The sequence below is a fragment of the Grammomys surdaster genome, unplaced genomic scaffold (assembly GCF_004785775.1).
Source record: "Grammomys surdaster isolate TR1022 unplaced genomic scaffold, NIH_TR_1.0 130, whole genome shotgun sequence".
Classification (NCBI taxonomy): Eukaryota; Metazoa; Chordata; class Mammalia; order Rodentia; family Muridae; genus Grammomys; species Grammomys surdaster.
Window position 1 is genome coordinate 1,638,941 of NW_021604588.1, and position 21,307 is coordinate 1,660,247.

Below are 21,307 nucleotides of genomic sequence, written 5' to 3' on the forward strand. Positions count from 1 at the left end.
CCTCGAATCCCAGTGACACATTGAGGTGAAATTCCACCCAAAATGTACCAGGAGAATCAAGGAATTTATTAGCCTGACTCGCAGAGCAATGGGTAAGAGGTTACCAGCACAACTGTAGGTGACCTGAAAGCAGCCATAACAGCCTGTTGGTACTCAGCAGGGGTGATGGTTTCTCTATGCTGTGTGGATGGAGCCACTCCATCATCCCTCACCTATATCCTTTTGATCCTTTCCCAAGACCACAAGCAATTAGGCCCAAAGTACATACAACCAACTGAGAGGGTAGCTGGATACTCGGGGAGGGGGCTCCTCCCTAAGAAGGGAAGTAAATAGTCAATGGACCCAGCTGTATTTTGCAAACTGCCCACCAGAACTCCTGAAGATGGTGGCATTTTGTTCAGAGCATAGGGCCATACCGAAACGTAATGTGGATTTAGACTAGGAAGTTAGACTCACAGTAGGACCTTCTCATTAGGAAGGGATTTTTCCTAGCAGAATTCCAAGCTTTATCATCAGGTGTGCACAAGGAGAGAAGGCTGGAGGTTTCATCAGCTAATCCAGAGACGTATAGATCAGACACTAACTTTTATATCGAGTTATATCTGTTCCATGTTTATGGTTTATTAGCAGCTTTGCTTCTTAAGAATAGCAGGTGTTTCCAGGTGGTAATGGTGCATACCTTTAATGCTAGCACTTGGGAGGCAGAAGCAGGCAGACCTCTGAGTTCGAGGCCAGCATGGTCTACAGAGAGTTCCAGGACAGCCGGGACTATACAGAGAAACCCTGTCTCAAAAAAACTTTTTAAAAAAATGTGTGTATATATATATGCACATGTGTGGATGGGTGTCCACAGAGATAGAAAAGGGTGAAAAATCCCTGGATTGCTAGGAATTGAACTCTGATCCTTTCGAACAGTAGCAAACATTCTCAACTGCTGAGGTATCTCTCCATCTCTATTTTTGTTTCCTCTTATTTATAAATTCTTCTGCAGGTCGCAGGTTAGTCTCACTACGTAGTCCCTGCTGGCTTGGAACTCACTGTGAAGACCAGGCTGGCCTCAAACTCACAGAGATCTACTTGCCTGCCTTTGCCTCCGAAATTCTGGGATTAAACGTGTGTACCACTATGCCCAGCTAAATTGTTTTAATTTAAATTATTATTTTGTAGGTGTGTATGGTTTGCCTGCATGTCTAACTATATACCACATGTATGCCTGCTGCATATGGAGACTGGAAGGCATTGCATCCCCTAGGGACTAGAGTTACAGTTATCGGCTCCTATGTGGGTGATAGGAATCAAACCCGGGTCCTCTGGAAGAAGGCAGCACTCTTAAAACTGCTGAGCTCTCTCTAGCACCAGCCCCCACTTAAAATTTATTTAATATGCTATGCTTATGGACATTGGAGGACAACTTGGGGAGTCGGTTCCCTTCTTCCATCATATTGGACCTGAAGATGGAACTCAGAGAGCAACTGCCTCCATCCTAAGAATCATTTTGCCATATCTGTTTCGTTTTCTTCAGCAAGGAAATATTTATTTCAAAAGTTAGAAAGCTTAAGTGTGATACGGTATGTATGCCACCTTGACTGGAACTCGGCCCATGTTAAATACACTTTAATGACGTTTCATTTACATCCTACACTAAGTTTCAAATAGGACACAAATTGCTTCTTTGAGAATCAGATTGTGTGTGGGAACTGGGATCCAGGAGGGGATGAGGGAGGCGGGGTCAAGAACCCTGGACCAGCATCCAGGTGCAGAGCTATTGAATTGCTCAGCAGCAAGCATTTTTGTTTTGCTTTTGTTTTTTGTTTTTTTGTTTTTTAATTCAGCTTTTGGGCCAATGGGGAGTCGACAGGAGCTCTGGAGTAGCCAACTATCCCATTGGCACTATGGGGAGATGCCAGGCTGCCAGCACCGGAGGAGACTTCGGTAAAGACAGGGAAACAGCCACCACCCTGTTCCGGGCCCATTCTAAGGTTCCACAAGTTTGCTAGAATCCTCTATTTTGTGTCACACGGTATGCCAGGGTACATGGGCAGTCGCACTATTAGAGTGGTATGGAAGCCCCCCCTCACCACCATCCACTGGACTCCAGTGGTTGCAGCACCCACAACCATGAAACAAAATAATGTGGTTTTTGTGTTTTGGTTTTTGATGTTCTGTTTTTGGCATGAGAGTCATGTGTGTGTATATATGTGTGTAGAGGGCAGAGGTCAACTCCGGGTGTCTTCTTCAGTCACTCTCCACTTTAGTTTTTGAGACAGTGTTTCTCACTGAACCTGAATCTTACCAATTGGCTAGACTAGCTGGCCCAGAAGTCTCAGGGAGCCTCCTGTCTTCATCTCTCCAGCACTGAGATTTACAGGTGCACCTCAAACTGGGCTGGGCTTTTACATGGGTGCTGGGGATTTGAACTCAGGTCTTCATGCTTGCACGATAAGAACTTCAAATCAAGCCATCCCACTAACTCCGAGTTAATGTGCACATTAATTTAATGTGTTTATTAGGCATCTCCTCCTACCATACCTCTCGGGAGATGGAAAAGGAAGCAGGATGGGAGAGTGAAGTCTTAACAGCCCATTGCAGTGGGGCTGACAGGCTGGGTCTTTGTATCACCCCAGTTAGGCGTTTAGCCATTCCACCCTCCAAACCTCCACACACTTACATCTGAGTTTTCTATTTCTGTGAAGGAGGTCTTGAGTGTCTTGGTAGGAACTGCACTGGCTCTGTAGACTACTTTGAGTAGCGTAGACTTTTTATCAGCATTCTTTCAGTCCATGAATATGAGGTGCCTTTAGTTAGTTGTTTTGTTTGTTGCTCTACCGAGAATTGAATGCGCCGGGCGTTGGTGGCACACGCCTTTAATCCCAGCACTTGGGAGGCAGAGACAGGCGGATTTCTGAGTTCGAGGCCAGCCTGGTCTACAGAGCGAGTTCCAGAACAGCCAGGGCTACACAGAGAAACCCTGTCTCGAAAAAACCAAAACCAAAACCAAAACCAAAACCAAAACCAAAACAAAACAACAAAAAAAAGCAAAACAAAAACCAATGAACAAAGCACAACCTACAACTGGGTCTAAAGGAGAATTGAATGCAGGAGCTGTGTGTGCTATGCAGGTGTTCTTCTAGGGGAGCGTATCCACAACCCGGATCACTGAAGAGGTCATTCATTCATCCCTTGGTTGAATTTGTTATTAGTATTGGTTTGTTCATGGCTCTGTCTCTGTCTCTGCCTCTGCCTTTCTCTGTGTGTGTGCGTGTCTGTGTATCTGTGTGTCTGTCTGTCTCTTTCTGTTTTGAAAATATAATAATAAATGGAATTTCTTTTGTAAATCCTTAAGAGTTGTGTTACTGATATATTACAAAAATTATTTGTATTTTTTTGTATTTCACAAACTCACTGAATTGAGTTCTGTCATTTTTGGTGGAATGTTGAGTTTTTCCTCAGACAAAGCCATGATGTGTTTGAACAAGATAGTCTCACCTCCTCCTCCCTATTTGATCACCCGTCATTGATCTCACTATATTGTCCTGGATAAGATTTCAGCATTATATTTAACTAGATAATGAAAGTATGCATGTCTTGCTGGGCAGTGGTGGTGCACGCCTTTAATCCCAGCACTTTGGAGGCAGAGGCAGGCGGATCTCTGAGTTCGAGGCCAGCCTGGTCTACAGAGTGAGTTCCAGGACAGCCAGGGCTATGCAGAGAAATCCTGTCTCGAAAAACAAAGCAAAACAAAAAGTATGCATGTCTTGTTCTTAATTTTAAGGGGATGAGCTGAGTTCTCCTCTATTGTACTGGCGTTGTCACCTACAGCCTTTATCCTGATGTATTCTTCTATACCTAACTTTTGGAGCATTTTTCATTATGAAGGAATGTTAAGTTTATTTACTTTTGGTTTTTGAGACAGGGTCTTACTTTGTAGCCCAATCTGTCCTGGAAGTCACAACAATCCCCCTACAACAGCATTTTGAGTGTTGGGATTACAGGTATGAATAAACATACTAGCAGAATTTTATGAAATGATTTTTTTCTGTATCTGACATAATTATGTCGTCGTGTGGATGGTAGGTATGGCACTCTTCGTTTTCATATATTGAACTGTCCCTGCATCCCTGGAACAACTCCTAGTTGATCTTGGTGTATCATCTTTTTATGTGCCGCGGATTTGATTTAGTGGTGGTTCTCGCCTATTTATGAGAGATACCGGTGTGTACTCTTTTATTTATTTATTTTATTGTGTCCTTTTCTGAGTCTAGTGTCAGGATAATATTTGAAGAGTTTCCTTCATTTTAATTGTCTGAAATAGTTTTAAAAGAACAGGAAAAGAAACCTCAAAACAAGAAAGATACACTCTACTTAGGTCAAGCTCATTATGGTAAAGCTTCCTCTCTTTAGTCAACAAATTGAATTTTAATTTAAAAAAAATACTTTTATTTTTTTAAAGATTTCTTTTACTTTGTATAAGCGTTTTGCCTGCATTATGTCTGTGTACCACATACATGCTTGGTGCCTAAAAAAGTGGTGAGCATCCATCCATGTCAGTGCTGGGATTGAACCCAGGACCTTTGCAAGAACAGCATGTGCTTTTAACCACTGAGCCAACTCTCCAGCCCCTAAAATTTTTAATTTTTAATAGACAAGGTCTCACTATATTGCCCACCCCAGTCCTGAACTCTTGGGCTCAAGCAATCTTCCCTCAGCCTTTTGGTGGCTGGAACTACAAATGTGCACCACTGGGGGCACAATAAATATGACTACTACCATTAATCTATTAACACTTCCTGCTTTCTGCAAATGGCGGTGGGAGTCCATACTCACGAGTGTACTGCAGGATAAATGAGAACACTAAGAGCCAACCATTTTAATCACCTTGAAAGATTCAGTCAGGAAAAGCGGAACACTGGTCTTACCTTCTTTACTTCTACCAGTCATATGAGTCCTTAGTGATTCATTTTTGAGTGGGGACAGTATCAGGCTCTGGCCAGGATTCCGCCAGAAGCCTTCTGGAAGCCGCTTTTCTTTCTTCTTCTTCTTTTTTTTTTTTTTTTTTGGTTTTTCGAGGCAGGGTTTCTCTGAGTAGCCCTGGCTGTCCTGGAACTCACTCTATAGACCAGGCTAGCCTCGAACTCTCGAACTCAGAAATCCGCCTGCTTCTGCCTCCCAAGTGCTGGGATTAAAGGCGTGCGCCACCACCGCCCGGCCCTGGAAGCCGCTTTTCATCAGGAGCATTTCTGGTCGTCTCATGACACTTATGATGGATGTTTCCCAGCCTCCAAACCATCCACTTCACCTAAGAACTTTCCACTTGCCACCACCGGCTTCTTTCAGGATTATAAAGGTCTCTTAAGTCTTTAAGTTATACATACATATATACATATGCAGGTAATCATAAAGGTCTCTCTCTCTCTCTCTCTCTCTCTCACACACACACACACACATACACACACACACACACAGTACTTCCAACAGTATTAGAGTAATAAGGGAAGATCTCACTTAAAATTTATAGTTCTAAGACCTTAGAAACAAAGTAAACGTCGCCAAGCAATGAGGTTGCAGAAATGAAGCCAGGGAAAGAGGAAGTAGTCCAAGAGTCTAAGAACATGCAGGAAGTAAGAGGCCAAACGTCCTGTCCACAGTGGAATCCAAGTTTTCCCTGTGTTTGCTCAGGTGAGACTATATTTTCCCTAGCTAGCAAGAGCATCGTTTACCACAGGGTTCTTGTGGTAGGCCAGTAAAGGACTCATTCATGCGATGTTATTACTCTGTGACCTTAGCAAGGACAATGAAGCAGACGTTGTTTCCATTACCTTTATGAGAACTCCTGGAATACGCAGCAAACATAAAGGACACTTGGTGAGATCACACGGGACTAGGGTTTCCATTTTTAGCTTAGGCACTGATCAATGATATGAAATACAAACTTTCATCTCCATGAGTTCTTATTGAATGAAAGTCAGTTGACTTTCAGTTTTGTTTGAGAATTAGAAAAATGTAAAAAAGGAGGCAATCGAAAGGGAAGAAAATTTAGTTTCAAAAAACTCCAACTTATACTCTGATCTACTACTTCATGAGTACTGAGGCCTATGTATGCACATAAAATAAAATGTAAAAAAAAAAAAACCTTTTAAAAAACCAAACCTTTTCTTTGTGAATCTCACACCTTGCACCCTAGCCCCACATCCCCTCAATCCTCCATATCTGCCCTCTTCCCTTACCTCACCTCTAAAAGAAAACAAAAACATAAAAAAAAAAAAATCTACTGTGAAGCTGCAGTGTGTCCCACAGTATACTCTTTTGCCAAAACAGCTTTACTTGCAAATGTTCATTGCAATGAGTCGTCTGGTTTGAGCCCTCTGGCTTTTGCTACACTTTCAATACTGAATCCTCACTGGGATACCCTGTTGCTTCCCTGTGTCATGGAGATCCTACAGCTTTGGATCTGCAGGACCAGCCTCTTCATGTGCTCCAGCAGATCATAGATGGGGTAGATGTTGGGATGGGCCAACTCAAACCCTGGATCTGAATCTAGGTAATAACCGAGTTGGACAGCCTGTCAGGTCTCCTGTGCCCACACCACCAGGATCAGCTTTCCTGCTTTCCCCAAGCATGGGGCAGGGACAGATCTTCTGCCTGCAGCAGCTGGCATTGAGCTGGACCAGCTCTCCAGAACTGCCTCCTGTAAGGGTAAGGGGTGGGGCCAGCTCACCCAAGTGCCACAGCTGTTGAGGGACAGGGTCAGCTTTCCCTTGCTTACATTCCTAGGGCTGGCTCTGCAGCTCTGAAGTGCTACCCAGACAAGGTGTAGGCCCACTCTCCCTGGAGTCCTGTAGCCAGCAAGGGGCAGGAGAGAGGGGCCATTCTGCCTGAGCCCATGCCAGTGAAGGAGGGGTAGGGGTCAGCTCTCCCACATTCATGTACACACACACACACCCCACCAAGGCCAGCCCTGCTGTGCTGCCAAGGGAAGTTGCAGTCCTAGCTCCTGAGTGCCGCTGCCAAAGAGGGTCAGGTGAAGACATTCTTGAGTACACATCCTAAGTGACAGTGAAAACTGGTTTATGGATGTGAGTGTGCCAAAATATTTATTTCATATAAAGCACAATTATACACATACACACACACACACACACACACACAGAATATGTGGCACTAAAAATGAGAGGGAGTGACTAGGAAAAGGAAATCTAAAATGGCTCTTTCAGAGGCAATTAAACATGAACTCTGCTTCAGGGACTCATGAGAAATCAAAATACTAATGCAACTCTACTTGAATGATAATTAAAAATATATGTTTTTTTTTAAAAAATCATGTTTACTCCATTTCTAAGCAATGTACTTTTCTGGCCTGAGCTTCTTTTAGCCAAAGTCATTAAAATTTTTTTCAAAGAAAAAGTTGGATTAATTAAAAAACAGGCTTGTAAATCATTAAGTTTATAACACACAGAATACAAACCCAAAAGGTAGATTTATTTAAATTACTAAAATAGCTTTTAAAGTTATTTACACATTAACCGCTACAATTATTTTTCTTGAAGGATAAAAGCAATATATCACTTAAAATTTATTTAAGCCAGTGGAATATTCAATAAAACATTTCCATTTCCTTATGATATGTATGTAAAAAATAAACTTTCAAAAACTTTTTTATAATTCTTTACAAAATAAATCTTATCAGTCTGACTTGACCGAAACAGATAATAAAGGTACAAATATTGGTAGAACCCTGGAAAGAAGTTAGACTACTTTCTACCACCCACCATGAGACTTCCAGTGGGGAAAGAAGGGTAGACTAGGACTCTAAATATTCTCCTTCAGATAAGAACTCAAGACGCATCTAGAGTCGTAAGAGTAGAAAACAAAAGCAGCAGCCCAGATGAGAGAGCCTAGTTATGAACGCAGAACCCGAAAATACTATAGCAGAAGAGACCTAGGCTCAACATTCTTCATGTGTGTTAAGGTTCACTCTTTTTGGCTTGAGGTACTCAAAAAAATTGATTATGTGCATAGTATATTTTTGTATTTGTTATGGACTGCCATTCAAGGACTTCAAGTACTCATGTATACAGAGAAAATGAAGTTCTCTTCAATAGCTCAGCAGAAATGTGTTAACCAATTTTTGAAGCTGTCTGTGTGTGTGTGTGGGGGGGGGTTGAGACAGTACTTCAGTCTGCAGCCTAGGCAAGCTGCCTTGAAACTCACTATATAGCTAACAATGGCTTCCTCTTCAACGTCCCAAATCCTGGCGACATAAGACAGGAGTTAGCGGACTTTGAAATGTGTTTTTACTGCTGGGGGATGTTCATCAGCAGAGCCCGTGACAAGTAGGTGTCAGATCTCAGGTTCAATTCCTAGTATTGGCAAAAAAGTAAAAAAATTAAAAAATGACAATAAAAAAATTCCAAACCATCAAGTTGAGGATGTACTGGAAACTAATCTCTTTAAGACAAAAACTGTCAGGTATTATCAAAGAGACTGCTTTGAAATTGCCTACCTTTCTTTTTTTTTTTTTTTTTGGTTTTTCGAGACAGGGTCTCTCTGTGTAGTCCTGGCTGTCCTGGAACTCACTCTGTAGACCAGGCTGGCCTCGAACTCAGAAATCCGCCTGCCTCTGCCTCCCAAGTGCTGGGATTAAAGGCGAGCGCCACCACTGCCCGGCTTGCCTACCTTTCAAATTGTTAAGAGTTAAGTAAGGAAATACACTGCATAATATACAAGCTTAAAAAATCTTGAGAGGACCATGGAATTCTTTTTTACTGGGGAGTGGGGTTGAATTAGGGTCTTGATTATATATATATATGTGTGTGTGTGTGTGTGTGTGTGTGTGTGTGTGTGTGTTTATACACATATAAAAATATTCCAGGCTGGCTTTGAATTCAAGATACTACAACCTCAATGTGATGAGTGCTGAGATTACAGGCATGTGGTATGCTGGTCACAGAACCCAGGGTATTGCACAGGCTGGGCAAATGCTCTACAACTGAGCTTTAGCCTCACACCAAGAACAGAAGCGTAAAAAGCAAATTGTAACAGTCCGAGGCCCGCAGCCTAGGCGTGCCTGTGTGACCACCTCTCAGTGGCTGTTCTATGTCACTTTTATGTTCTTCCTTTTTAAAGTAACATTTGATTTTGAACACTTTTTAATCTTTTTTTTTTTTTTTTTTTAAGATAGTGTCTCATGTAGTCCAGGGTGACAGAAAACTCACTCTACAGATGAGGCTGGCCTTGAACTTCTGCTCCTCCTGACTTGACTACCGAGACAGCACTGGGATCACAGGCGTGGCTTACCATGCCCAGCTTGCAGCTATCTTTTTTTCCCTTCCTTTTCCTTCTCTATTAAACAATTTCTCTTCACTTTCTACCTCCAAACCCCTTCTCCCCTCTCTAAAAACCAGTGGGGGGAGGAACTGGCTAAACTGCACACCCAGTTTTGTTTTTATAGGTAGAAGCTAAGGATCACACATCTAAATGCTATGAGAGAAAAACTAATGAGGAAATTCACAGCTCCAACTAGGGAGCTGTCAGCCATGAATAAGGTCACAAACACAAACAAACGAATTTAAGTATAAAGCTGATTCTCTGAGAGAGGAACCTAGTCCTTCTCACTGGTCACATCCCAGCAAGAATGATTCGGCCACAATCAAAGCAGACACTTGGGAACTGCATATACTGTGCACTATCAAGGCAGACACTTGGGAACTGCATATACTGTACACTATGCTAAACACCTTTAACATGGTTCTTAGTGGAAATAGAGAAAGGATTCTCTGAAATCACAGATAATTAGGCTGCACAAATGATTTAGTTATTCCACCTGTATGTATGAACTTTACTTCCTTTAAAAAGAAACCAGTTTTCAAAAACTGCTCCAAAATCTGTCTCTGGTTACAAAGTCTGAAGACTGTTCAAACTCGAGACGGGATTTCCACTTGTCTCCCTCATAAGCAGCTGCCTGCTTGCAGGGCGCTCTCAGGCTGCACGGGCAGCACGAGGTGGGAGATGCGGCTCCAGAGCCCATTCAGCTTGTCTGGGTCCATGTGGTTGTAGGAGCTGGCCGTGCTAGAGCTGGTGAACTTGACTTTAAGGAAATCCCTCACTTTCTCTTCAATTTCCTTTAGGCCTAGACTGGCTTCCAGTGTCTTCTCCTCCAACAGCACAGTCAGGACGAGGGCTACATCTTTGAAGGCTGCGTTTTCGTGGTCACAGTATTTATAGAAGATCAAGGTAGAGCCAGCAGGCAGGGATTCGAAGCGGTGTACCACAGCTGCATTCTGGCCATTTTTGAACCCATCAGTCAGCTCCTGATCAACTTCATGCTTGACAAGGTCACTGTCTTGAGCAGCTTTACCTGCCCCATCAATCCGGATGGCACGGACACTACGGAAGGAGGAGTAGGCGTCGGCAATTTGTTCACTCAGACACCTGAGCACTTCTGCAGCATCTTGAGCTGCAGTGAGCAACAGGATGGCAGGCTGGGGCCGAGGGAGGGAGCTATTCAGATGCTTTTCTAGGAATGTTGTGCCTCTCTTCCACAGCTTCTCATTTTGACTCTGGTACTTAGACTGGAGTTCTTTCATCTGGTTCTGGAACTCTTGAACGGCAGTGGTTTCTACTGCAGGGGTATGAAGGAACCAAAATATCCCCATGGCAAGGATGGCAACAAGTCCCAGCAGCCACCATTTTATCTTGACAGAAGATTTATTTAGGGGTTGTACAGCTGCTTCTGCTCAGAAAAAAAAAAAAAAAAGGACATATGAGTCACATTTTGTTAGATTGAAAGGTGAGTGATTTCTTTCCTTTTTGTGTGTGTGGATGCAGGTGCTCACCCTACAGAGGCTGAGTGTAATAGACCTTCCTAGAGTTACAGTCTCAAGTGACTGAGCCCCTGAGAGGTGCTGGAATTAAAATTGGGTCCTCTGCATGAGAAGTACACGTTCTTAACTACTGAGCTATATCTGTAGTCCCATGCATGACTTTGCCTATGTATGTAGACCAGGTTAGCCTTAAACTCCCTGCCCCTGCCCCTTGAGTGTTGGCATTAAAGGTGTGTCTGACTAAGTCTGACTACGAGGGAGAACTTTTAAAAAGGGGAGCTGGTAATGTTCTTTTTTCCCTCAAGAAATAAAAATATCCTCTTCAATAAAAGCTCATATGCCTAAGTTATGGATCTCTATATAAATGTAGGAAAGATAATGATTTCTAAAGACAAATCATTTAAGTATGAAATGGTGTAAACATAACTTCAGAAGTAAAATTGTTTATAATACAAGACTCAGGAGCATTTTCTAATAGTTAATAACGGTTATTTTACAAAGCACTGCTTAACTCAGAAGCTCAGCAGTTAACACGGCTATCTATCCAGGGTAGAATACTTCTGAAGTACATAAAAAAAGGATTTGCTATGCTTCTCATATGCGATAGCAGCTACTTGTCCACGTGAATTCACTATACTGATAACTTCCTTTGTGGGCTGCAGGCTGACAGTGTAGAACTCTGGCGCTGGACCTATCCATACTACTGGAGATAATTATGATATCATTTCACTTTCATAATGATTTTCTATTTCCACAGCATTTTCATAGATCACTTCACTTACCAATAAATACCACTTCTGAACATTTTATTTATTATTTTAGTAAATAGATGTACTAGGGACCTTTTGGAGCAGCAGATCTCAAGTTTATGGCTGGAAGCTATCTTAAACACTACTTGGTAGGTGTAGTCCCTAAAATTGACAGTAAGACATTTTTGGTTTTGGCCCTGGTGATAAGTGTTCTGGTGAATCAGCTAACATGGAAAATCTTCAGATGCTGAGGCAGAGATCACTGGAGACTGACTTAGCTGTCTTAGCACAGTCATTGTAGTTTTCTCTGCTACCGTACAAGGTTAAAAATGAGTGGTGGATGCCAGGTGCTGTGGTGTATGCTTTCAGTCCCAGCACTCGGGAGGCAAGTTAAGTTTCTGTGAGTTCCAGGCCAGCCAGAGCTATGCAGAGAGGCACTGTTTCAAACCAAAACCAACATCAACCAACCAACCAACCAAACAAACACAACAAAAACAAAAATTAGGAGAAGTGCTGGTGAGATGGCTCAGTGGGCCAAAGTGTTACTAAATATGATGACCTGAGTCTGATCTCCAGTACCCAGTTAGAAGAAAACTGACTCCTGAAAGTTGACCTTTGACTTACACACACACACACACACACACACACACACACACACAGAGTAGTAAAATTTAAAGGGGATGACAAAGAACCCATTTCATTAAGACTATTCTTCCAGACTGGAGAGATGGATCAGCAGTTAAGAGCACTGACTACTCTTCCAGAGGTCCCGAGTTCAATTCCCAGAGATCACATGGTTGTCCACAACCATCTGTAATGGGATCTGATGCCTTCTTCTGGTGTGTGGGAAGACAGCTACAGTGTACTCATAGACATAACAAAAAGAATCTTTAAAAAAAAAAAAAGATATAAGACTATCCTTCATGAAGTAGCTACATTAATTCTGTCCCCCCTCAGTCCTGGGCTGAGACACCGTGAAACTTGGTGTCAATGTCTAGTATGTGTGAGGCCCTAGCACAGTATCTAGCACCAACAAAACAAAGCAAAACCAAAAACTAACAACAACAACAACAACAAAACCAAACCCACCAAACCTCAAGACCTTTAACCCTCTGAGTTCCTATTTTCTCAATGCTATCTGCTGTGTAGCACAGACAACAGTTGTCCAAAGGAAAGGGACTTTATAACTCAGCTGCAACTTGAATCAGCACTTTTGAAAATGTATCATTTTTACTTGAAAAATCATTAATAATCTATGATTAGTCACACTCCTACATTTTGCAGCTTTTTCCTTGACAAATGAGCAAAGTCTACCTGGTACTTTCAGGCAATATTTGTTGCCAGTGTAACATACAAACTTTCAAGTGAAAATTAGTTCCTGACATTATAAAACTGATAGTTACCAATACTTAACTTTTAAACTTTTTTTTTTTTTGTTTTGTTTTGTTTTGTTTTTCAAGACAGGGTTTCTCTGTATAGCCCTGGCTGTCCTGGAACTCACTCTGTAGACCAGGCTGGCCTCGAACTCAGAAATCCACCTGTCTCTGCCTCCCAAGTGCTGGGATTAAAGGTGTGCACCACCACTGCCCGGCTAATACTTAACTTTTAAAAGTGTGTGTGTGTGTGTGTACATGTAGGTACATGGGTTCATGCCCACATATGATGGTCAGAGGACAATTTGTAGTAAAATTTAGACAGTCAGTTCTTTCCTCTACTCAGATTCAGACCTGTGTACAAAAGTCTTTACCAGCTAAGCCATCTCACTGGCCCCTTATTTTTTAAATTAGTTAATATTAATATATTATTTTGTGAGTCAGGGCACTGAACTCATGTCAATCCTCCCATTGTTCCTCACTACCCAATTGTCCTCTCAAGGACTGGGATCACAGGCATGCATCACCACTACTGGTAATATTTAACTCTTCAAAGACCTTGAGTTTGATAATGATATTAACAAATGTAACCTCAAAAGGTTACTTTTGAGGTACTGTACATTGTGTCAACATTCAGAAAATGTGCATACCATTCACTTTGTTTTCTTGAGAGGAGGTCTCACTATGTAACCTTGACTAGTCTGAAACAATGTAGACCAGGATGACTCAAACTCATGGGTGATTCTCCTGTCTTTCCTTCTTGAGTGCTGGGATTACCCTTGGGATACCCCTGGCTGTATATACTGCTTAAAAGATGAAGTCTCACTCTGTAGTCAGGCATGATTCTCCTACTTCAGAGTCCCATCATGCCTAGTGAGAATCTGATACCTTAGTGAATCAGTATTTTCTAATGACTAATGCACGACATTTCATTCAAATTCTAAGAATTTAAGCAAGATGTGGTGGCACATGCCTGTAACCTCAGCACTTGGAAAGTAGAACCAATAGCATCAAGAGTTCAAGGCCAGCATCAGCTACATAGTGAATTCAAGGCCAACATAGGCTATATAAAAGCTTGCCTCAAAAACAACACAACACACACGCACGCATGCACATACACACACACACACACACACACAAAACAATGCTCCCCCCCAAAAAAAAACAGCAAAAAGGAACTACCAACTAAAACAATTCTAGAAAATGACAATGAATTTTAATGCAAGAACACAAAAAACTCACTAGCAGTTCCTGGTTTCCCACTTCAGACTGTACTTAAGGACTTGCCACTTTCCTGCCAGTACCGTGTCCTCTCCTCACTCACTTTCACCTCCTTCATCCATCCTGAGCATTTAGGTTTCCCCCCTCAGTCTTCCTTCTGGTATTTTAAGTTCTACCTACAATTACATTTATTTATATGTATATATATTTAAGTATATTATAATTTATACACATATACACTTATACATTTCAGGCTAGAATCTGCATACAAAAGAACATTCAGTTTCTGTCTGAGTTTGAGTTACCTTCCTTAATGCATCCATTTCCTAGAAAATCCCATAATTTCACCTTTCTTTACATCTGAATAAAATTCCTGTGCGTGTGTGTGCGTGTGCGCACGTGTGTGTGTGTGTGTGTGTGTGCATGTAACACAGTTTCATTACCCATTCACTTGCTGACAGACATTCAGGATGGTCCTCCTCTCTGGCTGTCATGAACACAACAGCCATGAACGTGGATGGACCTACAAGTGTCTCGGTGGTAGGACTCGAAGTTCTTGGCTGTATACCCAGGGAATACACCTGGGTCATAGAGCAGCTCTGTAACTTCTGCGAAACCGCCATACTCATCTACGTAATCGCTGCACTAGTTTATCCTCCCACTAGGAGTGAATAAGGATTCTTCTTACCCCCACAACCTCACTAGTATTAACTGTCAGTTGTTCAATGTTGAAGTTGCAAAGAAAGTCTACAATTCCATAAAAAGGCTTTTAAAATTCTTCATATCTGAATAATATTTTTAGATACTTTAAAACAGAAGCGGGCCAGGCAGTGGTGGCCACGCCTTTAATCCCAGCACTTGGGAGGCAGAGGCAGGTGGATTTCTGAGTTCGAGAGTTCGAGGCTAGCCTGGTCTACAGAGTGAGTTCCAGGACAGCCAGGACTATACAGAGAAATCCTGTCTCAAAAAACAAACAAAAATAAAATAAAATTAAATTAAATTAAAAAAAAAAACAGAAGTGGATGTGAGAATCCAACTTGTTTATTAAACTAGAGATTAATGCCTAGGTAAATATGAGTAGGTTTAACCCACTTTTTAAAAATACTATGTGATCCTGCAACTCCACTGCTGGGTATGTATCCAAAGGGATAAATTCAGTATGTGGAGGAGACATCTGCATCTCAGGTTCACTAAAGCAATGATGCATAAGAGCCAAGCAGTGGAGACAACTCAAATGTCCATCAACTGATGAGTAAATAAGGAAAATCATCCATAACAAAGAATCCTGTCATTCACAGATTAACTGAAACTCTTTGTAGGTATTTTTATCAACGTAGAGACACACAAAAATTTGAGAATCACTAATAATTGCTTAGTACTCATTATTCAAGGTAACAAGCTCTGGGAATAAGAAAATTCTTCAAGGCTATATACAAGGTAAGTGTTTCGGTTTAGTTCAAATACACCTCCTCTGTGGACTTCCAAACCTGCATCATTTGCTTTGAGCACACTATATGCTACCTGCCTGCTAATCCAGCCTACTTCAGTCTAATGGTAATGGCTGCTTATTCACTAACAGATAGTTTTTAGTTAATTTATTAGTGCCGTGTGTGCACAGGCCATGTGTGGGTGTAGGCATGTGTATGAAGGTCAGAGTATAAGTTTGTAGAGTTGCTTCTCTCCTCCGCCTTTATGTGGTTCTGGAGTCGGAACTTGTGTGCTGAGGCTTGTACAGTAAGATTTTTACTCACCAAATAATCTCTCTGGCCCTACTTATCAACGTTTATTTTTGGTATTATGAACAATAAAGCCAAGAGGAAACTAGATGTTTCATATGGTTTGCCTCCACAGAATTTCCCTGCAGATACAGTATATACTTTTTCCATGGAAGTGCTTATATGATGCTTTTTTTTTTTTTTTGTTTTTTTTTTTTTTTTCGATTTTTTTTGAGACAGGGTTTCTCTGTGTAGCCCTGGCTGTCCTGGAACTCACTCTGTAGACCAGGCTGGCCTCAAACTCAGAAATCCACCTGCCTCTGCCTCCCAAGTGCTGGGATTAAAGGCGTGTGCCACCACCACCCGGCAATATGATGCTTCAAATAGCATTAAGTCATACTACTGTCAAAAATATTTTAAATACAAGCCATCAAGTTTGGACCACTTAACGAATAGATAAACTTACGTTGCCTGGAGGTTGATGGAGATTGGTTTCCAAAGTCTGAATTCTGAATGTTGTTATCTAAAATAAAAAGTAATTTCAAAAGACCATCAATTTTATGTTTTATTTGCCCACATATTTTCATTACAGAAAAGAAAACGTAGAGGTCAAGCAGAGGTAGTAGGTGAGGCAGAATAATCTGAATGCTGCTACACTGAAGGCTCCTTCACAGTTACTCACAGCAACACTAATAGAGTACAGAGTGAACATGTAACCACTCAGGGTTGAGAGAAAGCCTGGCAGCTTATTGATTAGGAACGGTAACTCTGGAACAAAGGTGAGAGGGCCAAGAAAATACGAACTCGGTAACAGAAGCATGAAATCATCTGGAAAATGGCTATTTACAAACTGCTACCTGTGAAGATATTGTAAGGAGGAGAGAAATGTAGGTTATGGATTACTAAATTACATGGAATAAGATAGGTCCAAACAAAATTCAATCTTAAATCCTCATTATTTTCTATCTTAGAATGACTGAAATAGTTCCTCTACAAATTCTGACCATTTAAATTCTTAATTTTTTTAAAAATCTTTTTTTTTTTTTAAAGATTTATTTATTTATTTTATTTATGAGTACACTGTCGCTGTCTTCGGACACACCAGAATAGGGCATCCAATCTCATTACAGATGGTTGTGAGCCACCATGTGGTTGCTGGGATTTGAACTCAGGACCTCTGGAAGAGCAGTCAGTGCTCTTAACCGCTGAGCCATCTCTCCAGCCCCCTAAAAATCTTATTAAAACAAAACAAAACAAAAAACTTGTGTCGAGACAATTTCACTGGTACGTTCTCCATTTGCTGTTACATCCATCCACCATGTGCCTGCAGTGACTTTGGTATAGACAACTTCTGAATAGACAAATGATCTTCCTTGTTTTTATGAACAGCTTCTGCTTGAGAAACACTGGACTAGACCACAGGAATAAAGTCAGCACTGCTAAGATACAGGGATTGCCTTGAGTCATCGGACCAGAACACAGAAACAGAACTGAAACAAACAAGCAGGACAAAGTGACACCATGCTAACTCTAAGAGCTGATTTTTTTCAGTTACCAATTCTGCTCATGAAACTTTACTAGAAGCATTTAAATTATGCCATAAGTTACATTGTACTATTAAAAATCAAGCACTAAAAAAGCCCCCAGTACACCAGATGTCCATCTTACAGCCCTTATTACATGGTTGCAGAGATTAACTGGGATACGGCAGTTCTGTGATGTTCTACTTTTTATGATGGATATGACTAGTAAGTATTAGATATATGTTGCACACACTATATATGTAATCCACAGATCACAAACATACTTTTAAGTGTGTTATGTATAAACTGCTGAGGAAGTCTCTCTCTTACTAAAGTCACTAGAAGCAGTTAAGGGAAGTGTGAAAATCTATATAGAGCTTTAAAAGCCCAAAAATTACAGCAGCAGTCACTCCATAGAAGTTAAGAGTTCAGGGCCATGAATCTACCAGTTATTGATTTGTACATATTATAAGTAAGCATTAGCAATTATGTGATAAAAGTTAAAATGTGTTTAACATAAAAGATGCATCATAGTAACTGAGCTAAAGCCACAAGTGTCTCTAAAGGTAGGACAGCTTAAAGTGCAGGAAGTTTGAATTAGCAAGGAGAGGAGCTGGGGCCTAAAGCCCAGGAATTAAAATGTTTCAAAGATTTGATTTCTCTAGACACATTTTAACTACTTTATCACAAGAATGGAAAGAAGTACAGATGGTGACTATATCTTAGCCAGAAGGTTAGGACTGCAGATTGAATTTGACCCGGGACCATTTTATACCCAGGGAACTGGTGCTAACCTGAAATGACAACAGGAAATCAAAGTTCCAGGTTCTATAATATCCACATTTAAAAACACCCCAACCACAGCAAGCAGAAATACGTAACTGAGAGCATGATATGAAACTTAGAATGCTAAGACAAATACGAGAGAGAACAGCCCAGCAGTGAAAGTCACACCTAGGATAAAGCACTCGAGAGGTAGTGGCACGAAGATAAGGAGAAGGCTAGAGCTGGCTATGTGAGACCCTGGCCAAAAACTCAAACAGCAGCAACCAAAACTAAACAAACACACCCGGGACAAGTTAAAAACTATCTTGAATTGAAGAGTAATTATGTAAAGGCTGTTACAAAATCACCATAGGCATCTTTCACTGTTACAAATATTTTCATCCTTTTCTTTGTTCTATACTAAACAAAACTTTGTTAATGGACTAATAATCTTTCTTTCCTTGGTCTAAGTATGTAGCCCAGGCTGTCTTCAAACCTCCTGCTTAGGCAGTCCGTTTATAGGTGTGCCCCACTATGCACAACTTAATGCATGCATATTTCTTGTATGCTGTTTTTCTACAAAACAAAGTTCAGTACAATACCTAGATAAGGTAGTTACAAGTACTTAAGTCATATAAATATACTAATGTAACATGAAGTAGGAATGCAAACATAAAATTCTAAAACATTAACAACACATCTGATGTTAAAAAAAAAAAATGCTAAGCCAGTCATGGTGACTTCATTTCAGGCCAGCCAGGGCTATACAGTAAGACCCTCTCTCACAAATACCAGTGGCAGCAGCACTGCTACATCTGCATCTCAAACATGTTCAACATAATTTTTTTCCTTTTGCAATGAGAAGTGTCTTAGAGAAAATCAAAGGGGTTTTGAGAGATATCATTGAGGTAAAGATAGCGGGGACTGATCTTCTAGAGGACCAGAGTTCAAATCTCACAACAGGTAGCTCACCACTCTAGCTCCAAGGGATCTGTCACCCTCTTCTAACCTCTGAAGGTACTATACTCATGTGTACAAATATAGCACACACACTTCAGTCTCGAGCTGAAGTGACAGTTCAGCAGTTAAGCATACTTGGTACTTTTACAGAGGACCTGAGTTCAGTTCCTGAGACCTACTGCCTATAACTCCAGTTCCAAGAGAACCAAAGCCCTCTTCCAGCTCATGGATAAGCAGGTACACACACATATACACAAATAAAATAACTGAAACAAAATTTAACCTAAAAAAAGTTTTAAAATTCTTCTCTGGTACCATTGGGTACAATTTTTTTTTCTTTTCTATTTATTTCCTTGAATACAATATTACGAATTAAGAAATAACCCAAGAAGCTCTGAATTTTTCATGGCATACAGACTGTAATTACTGTATTTTTTACTTTCAAGTGCTATCTCTTAGGTTTTAATTTTCAATTGGGTGGTGGCACACACCTTTAACCTCAGGAGGTAGAGGCAGATGGATCTGAGTTAAGGTCAGCTTGGTCTACATAGTGAGTTCCAGGACAGCCAGGACCACACAGAGAGATGCTGTCTCTCAAATTTAATAGGACAGAAAACAACATTTCATTTTTTATTTTGGTTAGACATAATTCTAGTATTTGGTTTCCTAAGTACAAGAGGCAATGAAGATGAAATTCTAAGAGGAAATGGTCTAGTATCAGGTATATACAACATTAAAAAGTAACAGCCAACAGTACGGCGAGAGGAAAGGGCATTTTTGTTTTAGGCAGCTAAATAGCTTGTTTAAGAGTAGAATACAGCCTCTACTAAGGAAAAGTGAATTGTAATCATTAGAGATTACCACAATCTCTAATGTGTCAGTCCTTCCATGAGCAACAGATAAACGTGAGGGATTTTTATATAGTCTAAATAAACAGGTACAAGAGGTACTGTGGTTGGATAGGAAAAAAGGGGACAGAATTTCATGTGATGGCACACACCTGTCTATAACCCCAACACTTGAGCAGCTGAGGCTAAATGATGGTGTTCTAGGCAATGTGGTCCATAAACAGTGTCTCAAGCCCCAAAAACAAATGCTGTGGTGTGGGAGGGTGAGGAGAAAAACACCATGCAAGGCAGAAAACAATGGACAGTTTTATACAGCCAATACAGACATAACCAATAATTGACCTGACGATTTCCTCGTTTTGTTCATCTTGGTGACTGAGCCCAGTGTATTATGTATGCTGGCCAAATGCCCTACCACTTAGCTACATCTTCAGCACTACAGTGGATCTATTTCTACAGACATAATGACAGACTGAGTTCAAAGTATGGTCATTTTGTCACATCAATTTACAGATTTTTTTCTTTTCTTTTTTTGTTTTTGTTTTCAAGACAGGGTTTCTCTGTATAGCCTTGGCTGTCCTGGAACTCACTCTGTAGACCAGGCTGGCCTCGAACTCAGAAATCCACCTGCCTCTGCCTCCCAAGTGCTGGGATTAAAGGCGTGCACCACCACTGCCTGGCCAATTTACAGATTTTTTTTTTTTTTTTTTGGTTTTTCGAGACAGGGTTTCTCTGTGTAGCCCTGGCTGTCCTGGAACTCACTCTGTAGACCAGGCTAGCCTCGAACTCAGAAATCCGCCTGCCGAATTTACAGATTTTTAAAAAAGATTTACTTATTAATTTTATGTATATGAGTCACTGTCACTGTCTTCGAACACACCAGAAGAGGGCATCAGCTCAACAAACATTTCTTCCATTCGGTGATGTTTACTCTATCCTAAACATAATCATGAAAATACTATCTATAAATTTTCAGCCTTTATGACATGAAAATAAGGGGCAAAGAAGGTTGCAGTAGAGTGCTTATCTATATGGAGTCCACTAAAACACACAGACACACACTCACACCCACACATCCCCCCCCACACACACACACCCACACACACTCCTGAAGTTATTAAGAGTGCAGCTTCTTTTTCCTGCACAGCTGCTAGCTTCTGAGGCTTAGGAACGCCATCCACTGGTTTTCTCACACCACTTTCTTTGCTGCACTGGCTGCACTGGCAACCTTGTCTAGCAGCCTGAGCTGACCATTAGTACTTACCTGAAGAGCTCAGTATATGGAACGTTAGACAGACAACAAAGTACGACAGGAAAGTGGGGGATCTACTTA

The 21,307-nt window shown here is 41.1% G+C and overlaps 1 protein-coding gene across 2 annotated transcripts in view; it reads right to left on the bottom strand.

Moving 5' to 3' along the window:
- Positions 1 to 8,795: 8,795 nt before the first annotated feature.
- Tor1aip1 (torsin 1A interacting protein 1) overlaps positions 8,796 to 21,307 on the bottom strand; it is a 29,647-nt gene continuing 17,135 nt past the window's right edge. For both annotated transcript variants that reach the window (XM_028759619.1, XM_028759610.1), the window contains 2 exons: positions 16,345 to 16,401; positions 8,796 to 10,729 (listed from right to left, as the gene is read on the bottom strand). In XM_028759619.1, the coding sequence (XP_028615452.1) occupies positions 9,945 to 10,729; positions 16,345 to 16,401 (842 nt within the window). In that variant the 3' untranslated portion in view covers positions 8,796 to 9,944. The remainder of the gene's footprint in view (positions 10,730 to 16,344; positions 16,402 to 21,307) is intronic.